The 24,031-nt window shown below is 38.7% G+C and overlaps 1 protein-coding gene across 1 annotated transcript in view; it reads left to right on the top strand.

The window, feature by feature from the left end:
• Window positions 1-24,031, top strand: part of myt1lb (myelin transcription factor 1-like, b) — a 348,050-nt gene that overhangs the window by 302,501 nt on the left and 21,518 nt on the right. Inside the window, exons 11-13 of the mRNA XM_062041789.1 lie at window positions 1,464-1,741; window positions 12,658-12,885; window positions 21,707-21,825. Coding sequence (XP_061897773.1) covers window positions 1,464-1,741; window positions 12,658-12,885; window positions 21,707-21,825 — 625 coding nt within the window. The remainder of the gene's footprint in view (window positions 1-1,463; window positions 1,742-12,657; window positions 12,886-21,706; window positions 21,826-24,031) is intronic.

The following is a 24,031-nucleotide window of genomic DNA, read 5'->3' as shown; positions in this document are numbered from 1 at the left end:
AGTACCGCCTCAGGGATTGTAGGTCTGTAATATCATCGCTTACGTGCAGTAATTTCTCCAGATTCTCTGAACCTTTTGATGATACTACGGACCATAGATGGTGAAATCCCTAAATTCCTTGCAATAGCTCGTTGAGAAATGTTTTTCTTAAACTGTTGGACAATTTGCTCACGCATTTGTTCACAAAGTGGTGACCCTCGCCCCATCCTTGTTTGTGAATGACTGAGCATTTCATGGAAACTGCTTTTATACCCAATCATGGCACCCACCTGTTCCCAATTAGCCTGTTCACCTGTGGGATGTTCCAAATAAGTGTTTTATGAGCATTCCTCAACTTTCTCAGTCTTTTTTGCCAGGTGTGCCAGCTTTTTTGAAACATGTTGCAGGCATCAAATTCCAAATGAGCTGATATTTGCAAAATATAACAAAGTTTTCCAGTTCAAACGTTAACTATCTTTTCTTTGCAGTCTATTCAATTTAATATAGGTTGAAAAGGATTTGCAAATCATTGTATTCTGTTTTTAGTTACAATTTACCCAACTTCACTGGTTTTGGGTTTTGTAATAAATGGAAATAGAACAACCCCAATTCCAACACAATCCCGGCATTACAATACTTTCAATATAAATTTAGAAAGCAATTGAGAAGACATACAAATACAATACCAAAAATAATAAAAACAACAAATTATAAAAACAATGGTATCAATGATAATAATAATAATACCAATAATAATTGTTAATAACAATTTGAATAAAATAAAATAAAAATTGATTGGCAAAAACTATATATATAATTTGCACACAAAACACCCGGCAGAAAGTTTCTCAAATCTTTTTTTAAAATACAACAGAGTGAGTCTTATCGTTTTTTATCGATTTCTGAAGTGAGAAAGTCAGTGCTTTTTAGTGATGTAATTATAGGAACTGTGTCCAAGCTGATCCAAGGAGACAATATTTGGTGGGCGGGGTCTGATTATAGAGCAGGCAGAATGTATGTGACGGAGAGAGATGCGGGAGCAAGCTTTTTCCAACAAAGTTCTGCTGAAAAGCAACATTTTATGGGACTTTTTTTTTGTTTCGTTGTATTTTTGCTGAGAAGTAAACAAGTGACGTACACATTCTCTAAATGTTTTATCATTAATTCATAGTAGATTTTAACAAACTGAATTTTCAAACAGATGCTTTTTGCTCACAAATTACAATTATCAGCATAATTTGATGTAAAAATAATTCAGTTCACAAAAATTAAATGCAAAAAAGTCAGTTACATTTCAGTATAAGACACAAATTAACCTCCATAAGCACATTCTGTATATTGTATTGTACACTTGTACAGCTAAAATAAGACAAATAATTCCAGGTACCAACTTTTTGTATTCAAGCGACATATTTCTCAATCCTTTTACAAAGGTATATGTGAAATATAATTAATTGATGTTTTTCGTGCAATGTGTCCTGCAGCCAAGCGTTACTGCAAGAACTCCAGCTCGGCCAGCAGCACCACCAGCACCTACGCTCCCAGCAGTAGCAGCAGCAGCCTGAGTTGTGGAGTTGGGGGAGGGGGTATGGGAGGAGGTGGAGGCAGCAGTGCCAGTAGCACCTGCAGCAAGAGCAGCTTTGACTACAGTCACGACATGGAAGCCGCACACATGGCCGCCACAGCCATCCTCAACTTGTCCACGCGCTGTCGAGAGATGCCCCACGGAATGGGAGGCAAGCCCCAGGATCTGTGCTCGCAGGTAGGAGGCAAAACAATATGAGAATGTTCCATGACGGGGCACAAACTACTTACAGTATAATTGTCCCCTAAACTAAAAATGTAGGATAAAAAGGTCATATCATGATTTTTTGGTCCATTCATCCATCCATCCATCCATCCATCTTCTTCCGCTTATCTGAAGTTGGGTCGCGGTTGCAGCAGCCTAAGCAGAGAAACCCAGACTTCCCTTTCATCAGCCACTTTGTCCTGCTCTTCCCGGGGGACCTGGAGGCATTAACAGGCCAGTTGGGAGACAACGGGTCCTGGGTCTTCCCCTGAACACTTCTCCAAAGAAGCGTGGTTCTGACCACGGAACTACCTCATCTGGCCCCCCTCGATGTGGAGGAGCAGCGGCTTTACTATGAGCTCCTCCCAATTGACAGAGCTTCTTACCCTATCTCTAAGAGAGAGCCACGCCACCCGACCTATCTTAGAGCCGTTTTGCATCAGGTTGGGTGGGAAGCGTTGGTTGTCATCCAGGATGTCTCGGTACATTGCTGCATTCATCTTAGTCTAGTCAGGGAGATGACCAAGAAGCCAATGGTCACTCTGTCAGAGCTACATCATTCCTCTGTGGAGAGAGGAGAACCTTCCAGAAGGACAACCATCTCTGCAGCAATCCACCAATCAGGCCTGTAGGTAGAGTTACCAGACAGAAACCATTTCTCAGTAAAAAGTTTGCCAAAATGCACCTGTAAGACTCTCAGACCATGAGAAACCCAATTCTTTGGTCTGGACCCCGACTTAAACAAGTTGAAAAACTTATTCGGGTGTTACCATTTAGTGGTCAATTGTACGGAATATGTACTTCACTGTGCAACCTACTAATAAAAGTCTCAATCAATCAATCAATGAGACAAAGATTGAACTATTTGGCGTGAATGCCAAGCGTCATGTTTGGAGGGCACCGTTCATTACCAAGCCAATACCATCCCTACAGTGAAGCATGGTGGTGGCATCATCATGCTGTGGGGATGTTTTTCAGCAGCAGGAACCGAGAGACTAGTCAGGATAGAGGGAAATATGAATGCAGCAATGTACAGAGACGTCTTGAATGAAAACCAACACTTGGAGCTTGAGAGGTGCTGCAAAGAGGAATGGGCGAAACTGCCCTAAGATAGGTGTGCCAAGTTTGTGGCATTGTATTCAAAAAGTCTTGAGGCTGTAATTGCTGGCAAAGGTGCATCAACAATGTATTGAGCAAAGGATATGAGTACTTACATGTGATTTTTAAAATGTTTTATTTTTCAAAATTAAAAAAAACAAAAAAAAAACATTTTCACATTGTTATTATGGGCCGTAGAATTTTGAGGACAACCACTAATTTATCACATTTTGAAACGAGGTTGTAACTTAACAAAATGTGGAAAAAGTAAAGCTCTGTGAATACGTTCCGTAAGCACCGTATGCATTAATATTGGCAAGACGGCGCCATCCATCGGTGCAACTGCCCTCCCTTGAGGGGGTCATGCGAAGTTTGACGTCACTACAAAGATGGCTACCGGATATAACGTAGATGTAGTTCCGGTAAAAAAATTAAAAAGTGTATGATGTAGGCGGACTTCCGACTCCTGTTGTCATACCCACATATGCGGTCCTCTCCAAGGTTTCTCATAGTCATTCACATTGACGTCCCACTGGGGTGAGTTTTCCTTGCCCGTGTGTGGGCTCTGTACCGAGGGTGTCGTTGTGGCTTGTGCAGCCCTTTGAGACACTTGTGATTTAGGGCTATGTAAATAAACATTGATTGATTGATTGATTGGTCACGTGCTCTAATCCAGTGTTTTTCAACCTTTTCTGAGCCAAGGCACATTTTTTTTAATTGGAAAAATTCTGAGGCACACCACCAGCAGAACACATAAAAAAATGAAACTCGGTAGCCAATATTGACGATAAAATGTTGTTCTCGCAAGTATTTGATATGAATTCAAACCATAACCAAGCATGCATCAATATAGCTCTTGTCTCAAAGTAGGTGTACTGTCACCACCTGTCACATCACACCGTGACTTATTTAGGTTTATTTGGTGTTTTCCTGTGTGTAGTGTTTTAGTTCTTGTCTTGCGCTTCTATTTTGGTAGCTTTTCCTCTTTTGTTGGTATTTTTTCTGTAGCAGTTTCATGTCTTCCTTAAGCGCTGTTCCCCGCACCGGCTTTGTTTTCGCAAATTAAGACTATTTAAATTGTGCGGACGCTATCCTTCTTTATGGGAACATTGTTGATTGTCATGTCATGTACGGATGTACTTTGGGGACGCCGTCTGCTCCACACCCTGTAAGTCTTTGCTGTCGTCCAGCATTCTGTTTTTGTTTACTTTGCAGCCAGTTCAGTTTTAGTTTCGTTTTGCATAGCCTTCCCTAAGCTTCAATGCATTTTCTTAGGGGCACTCGCCTTTTGTTTATTTTTGGTTTAAGTGTTAGATACCTTTTTACCTGCACGCTGCCTCCCGCATATTGTGACCACGACAAACCAGGTTCCCGACATCTACAAAGCAATTAGCTACCTGCTGCCACCTACTGATATGGAAGAGTAATACATGGTTACTCTGCCGAGCTCTACACGGCACAGACACTCAACAACGGCACATTTGCAGACTATAATTACTGGTTTGCAAAAAATAGTTTTAACTCAATTAGGTGAAATTACATAATCTCCCACAGCACACCAGACTGTATCTCACGGCACACTAGTGTGCCGCGGCACAGTGGTTCAAAAACACTGCTCTAAACTACACTCCCTGGGTTGAGTCATTACCACCTGCATGTTGTCATACTACTGTGGACTAATACAAGAAATCAGATGAGATTCTGAAGGGACGTCAAAAATGTCTCCTGATATGAGGATTTGCTCCAGCTTCATGTAGTAATCACAGTCGTGTCCAGCAATAGATAATCTCTATGTTTCTGTCATTAGACAAGTACTGGCTGAGAAACCTGACAAAGATAGGGAGACTTCACTTATACAGTCCAGATAGACACACACACACACACACACACACACACACACTTTCCATCAAAGATCCAATGCTGTGTCTTACACTCGGGGCTCAGCAGGGCAGTTTTTTTCTAGTCTGCAGGAATCAGATAGGAGCAGGACCGAGCATCGCTTGACACGGCATGAGCCCAGTGTGTCATTTCTGAGGAGATAAGGTGACGCTGTTCCTGTATTATCTACACTAGTGTTTTTCAACCTTTTTTTGTGCCAAAGCACATTTTTTGCGTTGGAAAAAATCCGGAGGCACACCACCAGCATAAATCATTAAAAAACGAAACTCAGTTGACAGTAAAAAGTCGTTGTCGCAATTGTTGGATATGAATTTAAACCATAACCAACCATGCATCAATATAGCTGATTGATTGATTGATTGATTGATTGATTGACTGATTGAGACTTTTATTAGTCGGTTGCACAGTGAAGTACATATTCCGTACAATTGACCACTAAATGGTAACACCCGAATACGTTTTTCAACTTGTTTAAATCGGGGTCCACTTAAATTGATTCATGATACAGATATATACTATTGTCTCAAAGTAGGTGTGCTGTCACCACCTGTCACATCACGCCGTGACTTGTTTTGAGTTTTTTCTGTTTTCCTGTGTGTAGTGTTTTAGTTCTTGTCTTGCGCTCCTATTTTTGGTGGCTTTTTCTCTTTTTTTGGTATTTTCCTGTTGCAGTTTCATGTCTTCCTTTGAGCGATATTTCCCGCATCTACTTTGTTTTAACAATCAAGAATATTTCAGTTGTTTTTATCTTTCTTTGTGCGGACATTGTTGATTGTCATGACATGTTCGGATGTACTTTGTGGACGCCGTCTTTGCTCCACCGTAAGTCTTTGCTGTCGTCCAGCGTTCTGTTTTTGTTTACTTTGTAGCCAGTTCAGTTTTAGTTTCGTTCTGCATAGCCTTCCCTAAGCTTCAATGCCTTTTCTTAGGGGCACTCGCCTTTTTTTTTTTTTTGGTTTAAGCATTAGACACCTTCTTACCTGCACGCTGCCTCCCGCTGTTTCCGACATTTACAAAGCAATTAGCTACATGCTGCCACCTACTGATATGGAAGGGTATTACATGGTCACTCTGCCGAGCTCTAGACACTTAACAACAACACATAATTTGCAGACTAAAATTACTTGTTTGCAAAAAATATTTTTAACCCAAATAGGTGAAATTAGATAATCTACCACGGCACACCAGACTGTATCTCACGGCACACTGATCTTCACCAAGATGCTAAACGGGAAAATGGAGGCGCAAAAAAGGAGAGGAGTGAGCGAACAGCAGCAGACTCATGCTGGCTTGATGCTAATGTTGATGGCATAGTCTGTGATGGAATTTATAACAAAGAAAGTGAGCGATGGAGGGGTTTTTCTTCTTTTTTTTCTTATGACGGCGGTTCCTGCACAGTGCAGAATCGAGGGAGTGAGAGCAGGATGCAGTGCAAAGAAGGAGAAGAGGGAAGTGACGTACTTCCAAAGAAAAGTAGAACAGAATAAAGTTGGCAGGAACAAACGCCTGAAGCAGTCAGGACTTCCTAAATCATTTCATTGTCTGCCCTACGTTAGGGCGAGACAGGCACAATGCTTCCGGGGCAGGAAGGGAAGACAGGAGACTTCACAGGGCTTTTTCACCCCCCTCTCTACTCCTCATCCTCTTTCATCTCAGCACCTCTGCTCCTGGCAAACATTCTCCTCTCTGAGCATCAAGGCACTTTCACACATACACTAATCTATTCTTGCTTCCTTGTCGTTTTAGTCCTTGTTCTTTATCGCTCAGCTGATTTACACCAGCGATGCATTGCCTTCATTTAAAAAGATGTATTTGAATTTCAGTGATGTATCACATGGGCCATTCCATCCAATCTGTGTCATTTGCTTGCTGTAACATTCCTAAAATAAGCTTACATTTATGTCTGATAATACATTTTAATTATTTATTGAACCTTTTCAGGCTTATTTTTGTACAAAAGTTGCCAACCCGTAACAGGAGTTGGGTTTAGCTGAGAAACATCAAAAATACTTTACATGAAATACAGACGAACCTCTTAATTGGTTTTTGACCAGGTTTTGTAAATAGAAAAGTTTATATAATGAAGCCAATGTATCCGTAAAAAACAATATAAACATGAATAATGGGTTGCAGCATCGACAAATGTCCATATTTTACGAAAAATCTATACAGAATACGAAGCACTATACAGTGACAAACATTACAAGAGGGTGATGGATCAACGTTCTATTTAATAACAAAGCCAAAACAACAACATCTAGCTGAATTGTCCTCATTTTCAGCAGCCTACCGACACGCACACACACTGTCATTAACGCAGTGGTGCACTCACAGTTTGATATCACAAAACTCCTTAACTTTAACAGCCGGCTCGCTACAAAGCTTAGGAATGCAAACAAAATCCACTTTTCCTTGTTGGTTAATCTTTGCGCGCAGCGGATATGAGGAGGAGGAGGAGGGAGAGGCAGTGTCGACAACGCTGTGGATAGTTCCTGAATGTTTCAAATTACACGTCGCTTGGCCATTGCTTTCTTTGAATTTATATTGAGCCAGCAAAACTAGAAAAATGCTGTAAAAAGGCACACAAAAAAAATATGAAAAAGCACAAAAATTATGAGAAAATTGATCAGCCTGCCTACAATGGATGTGCTGCCGGGCACAAAATGGCTGAGATACAGGCACACAATGGGTGGATGATACAAGGCATACACTGAGACAAAGCGTAATGTCTATTTGGTCTGCGGTTCATAAATCGAAAAGTTTGTAAATCGAGGTTCCACTGTATTGCTTGTATTCTGACAAGTGATTTCTTCCCCGAAGTGAAAACCAGTGGTGGTCAACCAGGCTAAGATGGCTGTTGAACAATACACAAGGGGCCTATATATTCCTGCAAAAAGCAGATCTGAGCAAAAAATCCAAATAAGCAATGGAATAGACCCCTTACTTTATAAAAAATTTGCTCACATTTGATGTCTTTTATTTAGACTTGCTGAGTTGGTGCGTTTCAAAACATTTGTTGCCAAAATGTGTCTTAAAAAATACAAATAATATCAAGATAATACTGACTTGGTAAATAATAAACATTAAAAGTATATCAAACAAACCTTTAACAGAGTGATCACTGCAAACTCATGCATTCTTCGACTCAGCTCCCATTGGACTGTAGTGTGAGATGCATGATTTTCTCGTCGTTTCGTAAAATCTTGCACCCTTCCACTCTATTTGGTCATCTCTCGAGGAACTCTGAAGAAACGTTTATCCTTTTCGCGGTTGAAACGGTTCGAAAACAACGCAAGCATAGGGCATTTCTCTTCGAAAAAGGCTAAACGGCACCAAGTACCCATTGAGAACAGAGCTAGCTTGACCACCACGCATAAAATACAACACAATGCAAAACATAGTAATTTGGGTAACAGGACTGTGTTGTCATAGTTTAAATGTTTCCTAGATTAACAGGAAAAAAAATTTTGTAAACTTACTTTTGGCTTTCATATGACCCATAGAAGGTCTGAATGACGCAACTTCCTGTGGACCATGTGACTTGTGGATTGTTGTAAATGTGCTAGTGTAAAAGAGCTGAGTGACAGTTCAGGGAATTTTAACTTTAATTATATATTTTTTTAGATTGTAGAGTATAGTTTGTATAAGGAGTAAAACACATATTTAAAAAAATATATAGATAGCGTTTCTAAAGGATTAAAATTAAAGTTAAAGTTAAAGTACCACTGATTGTCACACACACACTACGTGTGGTGAAATTTGTCCTTTGCATTTGACCCATCCCCTTGTTCACCCCCTGGGAGGTGAGGGTAGCAGTGGGCAGCAGAAGTGGCTGCGCCCGGGAATCTTTTTTTTTTGGTGATTTAACCCCCAATTCCAACCTTTGATGCTGAGTGCCAAGCAGGGAGGTAATGGTAATGGTAATGCTGTTTTCTTAGTGTTCAAGGTAGTTTTAGGTAATTAATAAATGAATTAGTTAAGTTTAATAAATTAAATTTATTATTTATGCAATCTAATCAGATCAATGTGCTAGACACTTTACTTAATAATGACATTTTTTACAGTTAATTTCATTGTGCCACTATACATTTTATTTCCTGGTAATACCAATAGCAGCCATTAGATGGAATGGCCCACATGACAACATTTAAATATTCAAAACAAATACGCTGTCTGCTGCATTAAATGATTTTATATGTTTATAACTGTTCTTATCATGAGCATGTTTTTATTTGAATTATACTTTAATATTTAACAGGAAATGGTATTGGATTTTTTATTATACGGATACATGGCCAGTACACAAAAAATAAATATTTAAGCTGCTTACATGTTGGAATTTTGGAGGAAACATGAATGAGATAAGTGGAAACATGAATCAATATATTAAACAATGATATTCTATTTGCAACAAATTGATAATGTGGTCCTACTCCTCCAATGAGGTCAGTAATTGTCATTGTTACCATTGTGTTAGTGGATTTCTCTCAGCAGTCAAAAAAGTTGCAGGAAGTCGAGCAATTTAACTTTTGACCTCTTCAACATAAAGTTATCATCCAAAAAAAACCTCATTGGTCAGTCTGCTGCTGCACACAGTGACACGACTGGAGTTCAAAGCAAACAGTCAAATAAAAGGTAGAGCATGCAAAAGTGTTGATAATGATAGTTTTGGTCATGCCAGTTGTGCTCAAGTATGCACTGAAGTTATATTTACAAAGATCATTTGTGTGGTGAGAGCACACAGGCTTGCTGCCTCTGTTGTAATCCATCCAAAGATGGCCATAGTGCGTCGCAGAGGTTTTGGCCTTGCGACCCACGCAGAGGACACTGTCAGCTAGTATCAGCATTATTACGTGTGAAAGGGGGAATAGGTGAAGGAAAAGAAGAGGTGAAGGATCAGAAGAGAAGAGAAATAGAAATCACAACTTAATTAATCGTAGCAAGGACACACAGATGTCCCAAAACATAATCTTTGTATGTACAGTACAGTGCATGAAGGGCATTGAATGGACACTTTCACAGCCACAACGTAAACTGCAAAATATGATCCAATACAAGCCATTCTGCACTGCAAATGGGTTAACATTTTGCAGATTAATAATGAAGTTCCCGGTTATTTTTGACATCCTTTTACTGTAGTACCTTAATTTATGAGTTAAATGGTTCTGTGACAGAGCTCTTAACTCAAAACACAATCTCAAATCAACGTCTACCATTGAAATAAATTACAAATCAATTTAATTGGTGCTTGGTCCCAAAACAGAAAATAGTTTTATGATTATTGTAATATTTACCTTTGAGAGTGGACTTCTACTGTTTCTCCTTCAAGCTGCTTCTCCGGCAAACACCATCAGCAGCTTCTCCATATTTTCATGGATAAATGTCCGACGCTTAGGTATTTTTCAACGTCGTTGGCTCGCGTTAGACTCATTGGGCTTCAGTATGGTGCAGACTAGCAGTGATACGCTCCGACCTCTTTCCAAAGCCGTCACGTTTTTGATTATTTATTTCATTACATTCAATGACCATCATCCACTTCTTCTTCCCAGCGCTATCCTTCACACTCACTTTCTTCCTTCCCCTGGTTGGAAAAATAAAGTTATGTCTATCTCTAGCTACAAGCAAATGCTCGCAGGTAAGACCAGGGGCCGTACTTATCAAGCTTCTTAGAATTACTCCTAAGAAGTCTGCTAAGAGTTGACTTAAGAGTATATAAATTATTCGCTGAAAGCTGCACTTAAAAGTTAGTTATCAAGTGTCTTACTCACACTTTCAGCGAAGTGTAGGACTGAATCTTAAGTGTCACACTCAGAGCTGAATTACGACATTACTATGTGCCGTAAACGGAATTTTAGGTGACGTCATTTCTGTGTCCATAGAAATGACCAATCACGGAAGGGAATCCGTTGTCTAAGAATAAAGAAATATCTTGGAAATATTTAAGTGGACAATGGGAGTGTATATTTTGACAATAAACTGCAAAATAATACGAAACAAACTAGTCCCCGCCGGCACTCACGCTACCGCTCCCTCTCTTCTATCGCCCACACACTCACTGACGTCACTCACCTCACGGCCACACACATACGCTACTGTCATAAAATTTCTTTCCAATTCATTAATTAGGCAACTAATTTGAAACTGGTGTGGGTGGCTCTATATATACTAGCCCACTGCAGACACATGCAGAAATCAACAAGGAATGGAAAAGTATTAAATCTGTGACAAAAATAATATCCGCTCTGTCTAAACGATACCGTTTGATCAGCTGCTCGTCATCAAAAACAAAACAAAACATTGTTCCGTTCCCTGAACGTTCGCGCACGTCTCTCTCGCCTCAGTGCCATCCCCTGCTGGCAACTCCTAACCACTTAAGACACCTCTGAAGGTCTCTTAAATATCGTGGAGAGTAGGAGTGATTCTTAGACTTAAGAACGTTGATAAAAAGCTTTTATTCTTAAGTTTGAGAGTAGGACTAAATTTCGCAAATTCTCAGGACTTAAGTGTAAAATGGCACTCTAAGAAGCTTGATAAGTACGGCCCCTGAAGTTTGGGGCGTATCTTACGGGGTTCACTGTGACATTTGCTATGCCATCTAATGGCGGGGATGCTTGTAACTCACATTTTTGCTTGTAACTTAAAGCGACAGACAGCTTTTATGTCAAAACACTCTTAAGTTGAGGTACAACTGTAGTTTTAACTACCTGCACACATGTTTTTTTCTGCACAAATAATAACTTTGCTTCTGTGTATACCAGTCTATAGATGGAAAGGTGAGACTAGTAACACAACTTCCAGCAATGTGGTCCACTGTGTGTTGCTACACAACGTGGTTTTGTTTCTATTTTGGGGTTTGCGCCCGTCCAGTTCCAGCCATTGCTGCTCATCACAGCTCTCAAATGCAACCCCTGACCCACAACCCCCATCCCCCAGTGCCCATATACATTAGAGTCACAGACATGCAGCATGCATGCACAGTCGCGCATTCATGCTGCTGAACACTCGACAGCAGGCTGCAAAGAAAGAGGGAGACAGTGAGAAAGGAGACGCGTCCTTGAACACTTGGACATACAGTACAGGAGCTACAGTACTTTATTATTACAATTATTCTGGACAGAATGTTTGAGTAGAGCTGCTTTTCCATATACCGTATTTTTTGGAGTATAAGCCGCACCGGAGTATAAGTCGCACCTACCGAAAATGCATAATAAAGAAGGAAAGAAAACATATATAAGTCGCACTGGAGTATAAGTCGCATTTTTTGGGGACATTTATTTGATAAAACCCAACACCAAGAATAGACATTTGAAAGACAATTTAAAATAAATAAAGAATAGTGAACAACAGGCTGAATAAGTGTACGTTATATGAGGCATAAATAACCAACTGAGAACGTGCCTGGTATGTTAACGTAACATATTATGGTAAGAGTCATTCAAATAACTATAACATATAGAACATGCTATACGTTTACCAAACAATCTGTCACTCCTAATGGCTAAATCCCATGAAATCTTATACGTCTAGTCTCTTACGTGAACGAGCTAAATAATATTATTTGATATTTTACGGTAATGTGTTAATAATTTCACACATAAGTCGCTCCTGAGTATAAGTCGCACCCCCGGCCAAACTATGAAAAAAACTGCGACTTATAGTCCGAAAAATACGGTATGTATTTTTTTCAGTTCAGTCATTATTTAGTACAGCTATGAATACAAAATGTTTGGCTGTTATTTAATTCCAGTATCTCTCTCTCTCTTTCTCTTTCTCTTTTCTCCCTTTCCTTACATCCCTACATGTGTTACCTCCGATCATCTTCCCACTGAAAACCCTAAACTCAACACACAATTGCATTTCAACCTCACTTTCACCATCACCATCGCATCCAGAGTCCCGGCCTGGATGTTGACGAGAACGGTACATTGGACCTGAGTATGAGCAAGCGTCTGTGCAGCGGCGCGGGGGACTCTGTGCTCACCCCTCTGGAGCCCATGTCCCCCCAGAGGCAAGCGGCTCTGCTGGGCTCCCGCTGCTACAGCATGGGGGACGCTGCCGACTGCTGGGACCTGCCAGTTGACTACACCAAGATCAAACACATAGATGATGACGACAAAGAGGTAAATGAAAAAAATACAGAAAAAGTTATTTATTACTGTGCAAATGATTGTGCTGGGTGGTACTTCAACTTAAGAATGTTTTCAGATAAGAGCTGTCCCTCAACTAATTGTTATGCTTTAAGTTACAAGCAAAAATGTGAGTTACAAACATCCCCGCTATTGGTTGGTGTAGCAAATGCCACAGCGAACAGATAAGTTAAAGTTAAAGTACCAATGATTGTCACACACACACACTAGGTGCGGTGATATTATCCTCTGCATTTGACCCATCAACCTTGATCACCCCCTGGGAGGTGAGGGGAGCAGTGAGCAGCAGCGGTGGCCACGCCCGGGAATCATTTTGGTGATTTAACCCCCAATTCCAACCCTTGATGCTGAGTGCCAAGCAGGGAGGTAATGGGTCCCATTTTTATAGTCTTTCGTATGACTCGGCCGGGGTTTCAACTCACGACCTACCGATCTCAGGGCGGACACTCTAACCACAAGGCCACTGAGATCCGACCAAAACATCTGGTCTTACGACTGGTGAGTGTAAATGACAGTGCCAAGAAGAAGAAGCTAATGATATTAATCTAATTAAAGAAAATAATCTTTAAAAACATGACCAACCGTGTCGCTAGCTCACTTGGCAAAGCAATTGGAGCGTATCACTGCTAGTCTGCATCATACTGAAGCAGAATGAGTCTAACAGCAGTCAAGGATGTTGAAAGATACCTAAGCGTCAGACATTTATCCATGAAAATATGGAGAAGCTGCTGATGGTGTTTGCCAGAGAAGCACCTGGAAGGCCAGTAGAAGTCCACTCTCAAATGTTGTACATGATTCAATTCAGTTCACTTCGGTTGTATTTATTTATTTCATTCATAAAAATCAAACAAACAAAGAAAAAGAAAAAGAAAACAATCAACACGTCATTTAAATAAATTATGAATGAAAATGAGCAAAAATAAATTAAAAAACGTATATTAGTTTCCCCCTTTTCTTACAAATACAGCAATTGACTACTAAGCCATATTTTTTTAATTTTACAAAAATCTTTCCATTATCGTGATTTTTACTTTTTTTTAAGATTTAAATTGTTTTATTCCACCATCACGATGTTCCATAAACTAACAACTCTGATTGAAATACTTATTTCCATGATCAATGTTCTAAATGTAGATTTATTAAAGATCTCAGTTCCTTTCAGATTAATAATTACTTCTCTTTTTACAAATCTGTTTTAAATATTGTTTGGTAGATTTGTTGCATGTTTAGGATATTATACTCCAACATTTCATGAAAATGTAATACCTTTAACTGTTTGAACATTGGCTTTGTGGGTTCCCTGTATGCATTTCCAGTAATGATTCTTAAAGCTATTTTCTGCAGAAGGAAGATTGGATTTAAATATGTTTTACAGGCCCTACCCCACACTTCAATACAGTATGTTAGATATGGAACAATCAGCGAGTTATACAAAATATACAATGCTTTTTGATTTAGCAATTCCTTCACTTTCTGTAAAATAGCAATAGTTTTAAATACTTTAGTCTTAGTATCATTTATATGTGATTTCTATGACAAATGTTCATCAATCATAGACCCAAAAACCTGATCTCTTGTGTTCTTTAAATCTCAACTCCTTCGACATATAATGAGCCATCCACACTTTTTCCTCATGTTGCAAGAAATCATACATTTCGATTTACTAGTATTTAAGGATAATAATCTATTTACATCAAACCATCTTTTAATCTTGATTAATTCATTTTCAACCACCTCTAACACATCTGTAATATTTGGTTCTGAATAAACAAGGTTGTGTCATCCGGGGAAAAAAATACACTTAAACAGTTTGGAAACCATGGTAATATCATTGACGTACATGAGGAACGGTATTGGTTCAAGGACTGGTCTTTGTGGTACTCAACTAACATTATGTAAGGCAGACTTCCAACTGTTAACTTCCACAAACTGTTTTCTGTCCTTCAGGTAACTTTTGACCCACTCATGACCCTCTCCTCTTATTCCATATTTGTACAGTTTGTCCAATAATAACTTATGATCGAGCGTTTTGAAGATCTACGAAAATACTTACTAAATATTGTTTTCTATCTATTGCAGATGAAATGCATTCTACCAAATTAATTATTGCTGTTGTTGTTGAGTGATTGGGACAAACCCCATATTGACTATTACTTAAAATGTTATATATATATTGATACATTTATTTTACCAGAGAGAAAAAAAATTCTCTAAGATCTTTGAGAAATGTGGCAGCAGTGATATTGGTCTGTAATTCGAGTACTGGTGTTTGTTTCCATCTTTGTAAATTGGTATTACTTTAGCAATTTTTATATGATCTGGAAATATCCCTTTTGGGAATGATAAATTACAAATGGTTTGATAACTATGATGCTCTTTATAAATGTCATATTCATGTCTACATAATCGTTTGAGGTCATATTTGGACACTGCTTCACAGTTTTTAATATTTCAATCTTGTCTACTTTATCAAGAAAAATTCTGTTTATATTATCTATTATAGTATCTCCAGTTTTTTTTGTTTTCTTTTTGTCCTGTCCAGCTACTCAGGCAAATCATATTATTGATGCAGATGCCCATATTTGCTGTACAGATTTACTTCGTTTCTCCAGTTTTGTTATCAACTTTAATTGTTGGTATTCGTTTAGCCAAGGTAGGGCCGATTTTTACAAAAAAAGATTAAAATCCTTTACTATATAATTTTATCTAACATCTTTATTATCTTTGTTGAAATTATTTAGAATTTTAAGTTTTGCTTTTTCCTTTTTTAATTAATATTTAATTATGTCATACAACTTCTGCAGTGGTATGTAGTATATTCTATGGTATAGTTTTTATAAAAAAAATTAAATCTAAAAATTAGTTTTTTCTTCTTAAAAGACATGTTACTTCTTGAAATGGTTGTGTTCTCAAGGACCACGCACAAGTTAAATTAATTTCAATGGAAGACGTAACAAGCCTTTTAAAAAGAAAAACTGACTTTTAAATAAGAAGTACTGTTTGAAGTATAATACAATAGAACGCAGTACAAACTGCGGTATTTTTCGGAAGTAATGTATTAAAGATATACAGCATTTACTTTGGTGAAGAGACTAATGCGGTGTCTCCTTTGGCTGCTTGACTGATGATTTCAAAGCAAGTTATCTGTCAAAGTGTACCCTGTAAAAATTACAATAGATTTTGATGGATAACAACAGCAGAAATTTGCCAGAAATTTACCATATGTTGTACCGTTTTTCAATTTGCAGTATGTGTGCAAACAAAACAAACAGATTTTACGGAAGAAAAAAAAGAAGCTTTTGTAACCTGTAACCCGTTGCGAAAAGTTAATTTTATATTTTTTATTCCAAATGATATATTGAGGATTGTGTTGAATCGTGAATTGTTTCTGAATCAAATCGTCAACTCGAGATTCGGAATGAAATCATGAGTTGTTGTAAGATTCTCATCCCTCAGCCATTCATCATAAACACGTAACTCACCGGGTCTGCCAGAGAATAAGAACACTCAGTGTTGCCCATTTAGCGAGTAATCAGAACCTCCTACATACTCTTTTGCACACAAAAAAAGTGACTGCGGGGAGACTTTGGCAGACTCCTAGACAAAAGCATGTTCCGCTCTTCTCAAGGAGCTGCGAGTGCTGGATTTATAATTGCAAGGTGTTCCACTAATGTCGCCTATTTAATTTGATCATGTTAACGGTAACAGCTCATGTTGCACCACACTTCACAAAAATAAGTAAGAAGAAGCAGAGCTCAAGTATTTATTATTTCCTTAACAAGATGGCGATGAACACAAATAGCAACAATAATGAGAAGCTATATGACACATTCTTCCAAAGACTTTCCAGCGTGATTTAGATGATATGGAGGTGTTTTTTTTTGTTGTTGTTGTTTTTCCAGACAGTGCAGTTGGCATGCTTCACTCAAGGCTGTCTGTGTTTGAGCTCCATCCCCCTCTCATTGCACATTGTGTCTCCTCCTCAAACATTTGCATCGATGTCTGATTGTCTTCCGGGTTTCTTGCCTGCTGTCTGGCTTGCTGTTAAATTAGAAAACCACTCAACAAGTCATAGTTGGGACTTTCTGAGATCTCCTAATGGATCTGAAAGTTAATTGATGTCAGCATTACAGTATATGCTCAGTTAGTGTTATGTTACCCACATCACACTGCTGCTTTTTTTTTTTATATATATTTTTTTTATATTTTGCTCTTCTCTGAGATGAATTATGCAAAGTAGCACCTTGGGAAAGAGTCGGAATAGCTCATCTCATCAAAGAGCTGCTGGAAATCAATGCACGACTGCTGGGTGCATCTGTCGATGTGCACAGACACCCCAGTGTGCAGTATGTGTGTGTGTGTAAGTGGAGGGGACAAGAAACTGTGTGTGTGTGTGTGTGTGTGTGTGTGTGTGTGTGTGTGTGTGTGTGTGTGTGTGTGTGTGTGTGTGTGTGTGTGTGTGTGTGTGTGTGTGTGTGTGTGTGTTCTTGTATTTCTACCCTTCTTGAGACATCAACATGGAAAAGTACCTTCATATGAGGACCGGTGAACAAGTTAGGAACCGAAATTATGGTCCCAATACGGTAAATCATTGCAAATGAGAATGTCTCATTTGCACCCTTGGTGGTGAAATCTATCAAAATTAGGGTGGTCCCAAAAAGGAGGGATTTTTCAAATTGACTGTGTGTCGCTTTTAAAAGTGCTCCCCCTCTGGTCAGCATATGAAATAACGAGTGTGTGTAAGAAATTGAAAAGCGCCCCCTTTGGCCAAAATTGGAAAAAAATAAATATATTAAAAAATTATATACAGACATACTGTAATAACTTGAAGTAAATAATGAAGATTAAAAACCAATTGCAAACAAAAATAAATAAAATAATTAACTAAAAGCAGTCTTTTTCTCACAATGCGTCTACTTTTTTTAAATAAAATTGGGCACAATTTCTCATATTCTTTCTGTTTTTGTAACATTGCAATATTTTCTCGTAAAATTATTACTTTTTAATGTAAAGTTATTACTTTTTAATGCAAAATGGTGACATTTGTCATATCAAATTCTGACCTTTATCACAATATTGCCAATGTTTTTGTTGCTCTTGTAAAATAGTGACATTTTTTGAGTAAAATTCTTACTTTTGTCATAATTTTGCCAAGTAAAATTCCGATTATAATCATAGTATTGCCAACATTTTAAAGTTTTCTTATAAAATTGTGACCACTTGTCAAGTAAAATTACGACTCTTCATAAAATTGCCAACATTTTAAGCTTTTCTTGTAAAATTGCGACTGTCATTGAGTAAAATTCCAACTTTTATCATAATATTGCACGAATGTTCAGTTTTTCTTGTAAAATGTTGACTCGCGTTGAGTAAGATTACGACTTTTATTATAATACTAGAGGTAGGCATTTTTCAGAGGTCTCAAGAAGGTTACAAATACAAGAACGGGCGTGCGTGTGTGTGAGTGTGTGTGTGTGTGTGTGTGTGTGTGTGTGTGTGTGTGTGTGTGTGTGTGTGTGTGTGTGTGTGTGTGTGTGTGTGTGTGTGTGTGTGTGTGTGTGTGTGTGTGTGTGTGCGTGTGTGTGCGTGTGTGTGTGTGTGAGTGTGTGAGATCCCAAGTTAGCCTACTTTTTTTGCTTAGCGGGCCTACATGTGTGCATGTGTCATTCTCTGTACTTCCCCTCCTTTTGATTGGAGGAGCTGCATGACCCAGCTTGTAGTAGGTGGGCAGCAATTTGGGGCCATTTCTGAACCTGTCTCTTCATAAGCAGTACTGTACTTACACTGCGGGCATGGGAGAAAGGAGAGGGAATTGCATCAACTGCCCTGCTTGCACACACTGCAGACAAAACACAGTCTCATGTATGCACTTTAAAGCAGGCTGACACGACACGGTATTGCCATCTAGCGGTAGAATGGAGCATTACAATGACAAGGCAGACAACTCCCTCAACAATATACTGTATATCTGCATTGATGAGCAGAATAAGTAATTACACATGTATCATGTGTTTGCCCGTGTATAAAATACATTGAGGATGTGGATGACAATTATGAATATATAAGTATTCCATAGCCACCAACTCACATGTAAAAACAATACGGTTTTTGCATGCATCTGGTAATGTTTTCCAAATTTCTATGGAAAAAAACTTTAATATGGTTTCAAATTTTTTAAATGGTATTAACATACCTAAATTATGTGATTGTAAACCAGTTCCCCCTTGCATGTATACACATGCTTCATATCGGGTGTGATAACCTGGAAGCACAGTAGGTGTCGCTTTCCATGGTCAGAAACTTCACAATCTTTGCATGTTTATGTCTTGGTTTCATCAATAATGTGTTTGCTTAACCTATTGTTGATTTGTTAATACAACAATCTACAAGGTTAATATAGTTGGCTTCTCTTTCTTCCCCTCCATTTATCTGCTTTTTTGTGTATTTCAAATTATCATTACATATATGTATTTTTGCGTTTGAACAATTGTATTGTTGATAATAGAGGTAATTATTGTTATTATTCATTATCAATAGTGCTATTTCTATTGGTATTTCTATTGCTCATTTGTAGTGTAATAATGTTCATTGTCATTTCTGTATTATTATTCATTTCACTTGCTATCACTTTTACCATCATATTTGTACATATCCTTTTTAAAAAGTTAAAGTACCCATGATTGTCACACACACACACTAGGTGTGGCGAAATTATTCTCTGCATTTGACTCATCACCCTTGATCACCCCCTGGGAGGTGAGGGGAGCAGTGAGCAATAGCGGTGGCCGCGCCCGGGAATCATTTTTGGTGGTTTAACCCCCAATTCCAACCCTTGATGCTGAGTGCCAAGCAGGGAGGTAATGGATCCCATGTTTATAGTCTTTGGTATGACTCAGCCGGGGTTTGAACTTACGACCTACCGATCTCAGGGCGGACACTCTACTTGCTGATGTTGTTCTGTTGTTGTTGTTGTTGTTGTTGTTATTGTTGTGTTTGCTACTGTAATTGTCTCTCTGTCTTATCCCCCTCTTGTCTCTGCAATTTCCCCCTCTGTCTTCCTTTTTTTCTCTTTCTATCCCCTCCTGCTCCGGCCCGGCTGCACCAAATAATAATATAAATCCATTTAATAAAGTCAAATACAAATAAGGCAACAAGAGAAGTATCCCACACTTCTCTTTTGTAAAGTAAATTTGTACCGCCGATATGGGCATCTACGTTTGTACATCAACTATATGATTTGTCTAAGTAGTTGGACAGGACAAAAAAGAAAAAGAAATTTGTTCGTCAAGAGTTCGAACCAGTGGCATTTTTAGGCTTTTTTTGTGGGACTGGGGAGGTAAATGTAAAATATACTTAAACCCCTAAATTGTTTGGTGTTTTTTGGGTGTTTTGCATACAAAAGTTCTGCTTTGTTTTACAAAGTAGTGTCAACAAAAATGCAGATAGACAATAGAAAAGTTGCCAGAATATGGGTTTTATTCATACAGCCTATCATTATTAATTTAAATATGATTATAAATATGTCAAGTTGCCCTTTACTTATTAATGTAAGGTAGAAATGAGCTAATTTGTGTTTCATAAATGGATAATAATAATAATCATACATCCATCCATTTTTTTCTACCGCTTCTCTCTCTCTGAGTCACGGGGGAGCTGGAGAAGCTGAATGAATACATATTTTTAAAATCATTATTAGTGCTTCTATTGAGTGATAAGCCTACCCTGTCTTTAAAAACAAATGACGCCTCTGTTTTCAACTTTAATCTAGGGTCTTCGAATGCAGTATGTGCTGTGAAATGCAAAAGTGAAACTGAACATAACATTGTTGGGTGCTGCCACAAATACATTTATTATTTGCTTACCTTTCTTCTATTCCCTCATCCTGGTTCCCTAATGTTGCTGTGTGTGAATGTGTAAAAGTGAGATTTGAAGACGTTATGACGTCTGTTTACCACTTTGCATTTGTGGAAGGGAGTGTTGGTTGTGTTACACATTCCCAATGTGATTCAAACAACCACATCATCGAACTTTGATTTTATTTTAACTTGTATTACGTCGTTATTTATAACTGACGGATTTAAATGAAAGAAAGAAATCCTAAAATCTTTACGAAAGCCAAGGTCATGATCATATGCCCCTCCTAGTGGTTGTGGACAGAGACAACCATTTTGAGTGCTCATACTCTGTTTTCTCCCCACAGTCCAAAATCATGTATTTTACAATAACACAAACTTTAAATTGCCCATCGGTGTGAGTGTAAATAGTTGTTTGTCCATAAGTGTCAGAGCTTTGATTGACTGGTGATCAGTGCAGGGTGTATACTGCTTCTCACCTTAAGCCAGTTGGGATCAGCAGGTTCAGTCTGTGAACAGGAGAAGCAGTGAAGAAGATGGATGGATGTATGGACTTGGCTGTGGGCCCATAGGCTGGAGAGGGTGGCAGGTTTTACCACTGCAGACCAGAATATACAAATAGGAACTGGTAGTTTGAGAGTTGCCAGAGAGGTCTGAAGTCAGGTTCTTGATTACATTGTACTGTATGATAAAAAGCCTATACAGGATTGTATAAGGTAATTGTGTTAGAAATGTTTAGGCTCACAATCAGAAAGGCTCTGCCCGTCGGTGCACCCATCAATTCTACATGAATAATGTACGGTAAATTACACAGCAGAAATGGCTACCATGCTGCATATAAAAAGGAAAGACTAAGGGTGTAGTTAAAGTTAATACTCATATCTATCATTACTAAATTTCTCTTGCTCTTCCCATTCCTTCCCTGCACTTGTCTTCGGCAGGATGACCTGGACCCCTTCCAAGACCTGCTAGAAGACCGCTCCTATACCACAGATGTTAACATACCCAGTCCCAAGCCTAAATTTGCTCAGTGCAAAGAGACTAAGAAGGACCTGATCACGTAAGAGCCCGCCTACGACCACATGTCTTTGCCATGTAAACTCCCATTCACATCGCTCCCCCCTCATCTATGGTCCATTCACACCTTCCTTACTTGCAGAGCACCATTCACTTCTACATCCATGCTGTTTTATTTAGCTTTATATTCTGCAATCCACAAATGAGTGGATTCGGACATCATCCGAATCCAAATTATAAATGAGCTCAGGAACCAGCGTCCCAACCACAAAATGAATCGCAGACAGTGAAGCTAAACTGGAAACAATGAAAATCAAACAACATCTCAGACCCCGTTTACACTAAACCGGATAAGATCATCCAGGGTAAATGACACCTAACCTTATTAGTGTCCACACACAACAATGCCACCGTTTAAGACCCCCGCCCCTCTCCGTCCGCCAGCGCAACACGACCTAGTACGCATGCGTGGAAAATGCGCACGTCATAGTCATCTCCAGTGTTGCTTTGTGTGCAAGTTCTTAAATTTAACTTATCTGAACAATATCCAGTGTTGTGGTATTTCAATTAACTGGAATCCAGTGTGCTGTGGGGCCCTATTGTAGTGAATCACATCTGAGACATGAAAAATGTATCCAATCTTTATTAGACACGTGAAAAATGTGATAAAGAACATTTTACATCAATCAAACTAGGGATGTAGATATCTGGTCAGGACACTCCTCACTCTTTTGCCTTCACCTTCATTGTCCATTCCTTTTTGGTGACTTTATATACTCTGGACCTAGATGTCGAGTCCGCGACATACATGGCGGACAATAACTGATACAGTCTGCTTTGCCAGTCCAAATTAATTCACCGTTTTCCTCGACGGCCAGGTAATACAAAGCACACGCTACCTTTTGTTTCACATCCACGGGAGCTCGCATTCTCGTTGTCTCTCCTTCGACAAATGGACGAAGTTTTTCGCTAACTAGAATCACAGCTGACATTCGAAAGTTCTCTTGCCGTCTGAGAAGTGTAGTATCCCAAAAAGGTATTAATGTGTGATTTCCACAAGTACACGTAGAAGAATGAGAAACATGACATGTCTGGATGACTCGCCTCCATATTTCCAGTGTTTACCTCCGAGTTACGAAACCGCTTTATTATGAAGCTGGATGTGGCGCGTTCTTTCTGACGTCACTTCCAGGTGTGGCCGCGGTCTTTCTGGCGTCACTTCCTCTCCGAACTCACTTTGTAAACGATCAACGAGTCCATACAAAGCTAAGTGCCGGAGATTCAAGAAATACACGGCGCACTTACCCGTGTAAAAATTTGTCCGAAGACCTGGTTTAATGTAGCTAAAACGGGTCTTAGGCTAAATAATTATTCGTATAAGCGGTTAAACAACTTAGTGTAGACATGGCCTCAATCAACCCCTCTTTCTGTGATATTTACATGTTCTTTCTCCTTCCTTTTGGGCTCATAAATCTGTGTATTTCTCCTTTTGCCACTTAACAAGCAATTTCGCCTCACATCGAAGGTGTGACTTTGTTTTTCCCTGGTGGATCCTACAAGTCGACTTCTAATAATTGTTTTCAGTTTACCTTGACTATGCTGTCAAACGTTAGTCTCGCTCTTATTTTAATAATGCTATAATATATGGTAATATAATAACAATTAACAATAATAATAGCCCAACTATTTAGAAGGTGTAGCAATTAAAGATTAAAGGGCTAGTTGCAGCTCGCAATAGCTATTTATCACGTAGAAGAAGAAGATTTAAGCAGATTGGCTGTTTTGCATTCTGGAAAGTACTCTTGATCTTTCATCTTGTCAGCCATATTTTTTTTAATAAAGTAGTCATAACATACCACGGTGACGGAGGTGAGAGAAATTATTCATTTCCAGATGCATCACGATTGGGACATAGATTATTTAGAATCGACGGACAAACATCCAAATTTAGATTATTTAAATATGTTAAATCAAGTAATTTAGACGGTTCTGAAACGTGGAACTACCACTGACACACACAAAGAAAAACACAGCAGGAGGAGGAGATGAGAACCCACGCTAACCGCTAAGATGGCTTGAATGTGACGTAGTGAAACGACAATAGGATAAGTGTATTTGACTAGAGAAAATAATATGACAGCAATGTGAGCAATAGATATGATTGGGTAGATTTTACACACTTCTTTGAGTTGGGTGCTTACGGTGAATATATAATGATATTATTATACAATATAAGAATTAAAAATGCA

This window comes from Entelurus aequoreus, linkage group LG03, assembly GCF_033978785.1.
Source record: "Entelurus aequoreus isolate RoL-2023_Sb linkage group LG03, RoL_Eaeq_v1.1, whole genome shotgun sequence".
NCBI classification, from domain to species: domain Eukaryota; kingdom Metazoa; phylum Chordata; class Actinopteri; order Syngnathiformes; family Syngnathidae; genus Entelurus; species Entelurus aequoreus.
The sequence above is the reverse complement of the archived record's forward strand: the minus strand, read 5'-3'. Positions and strand labels throughout refer to the sequence as shown.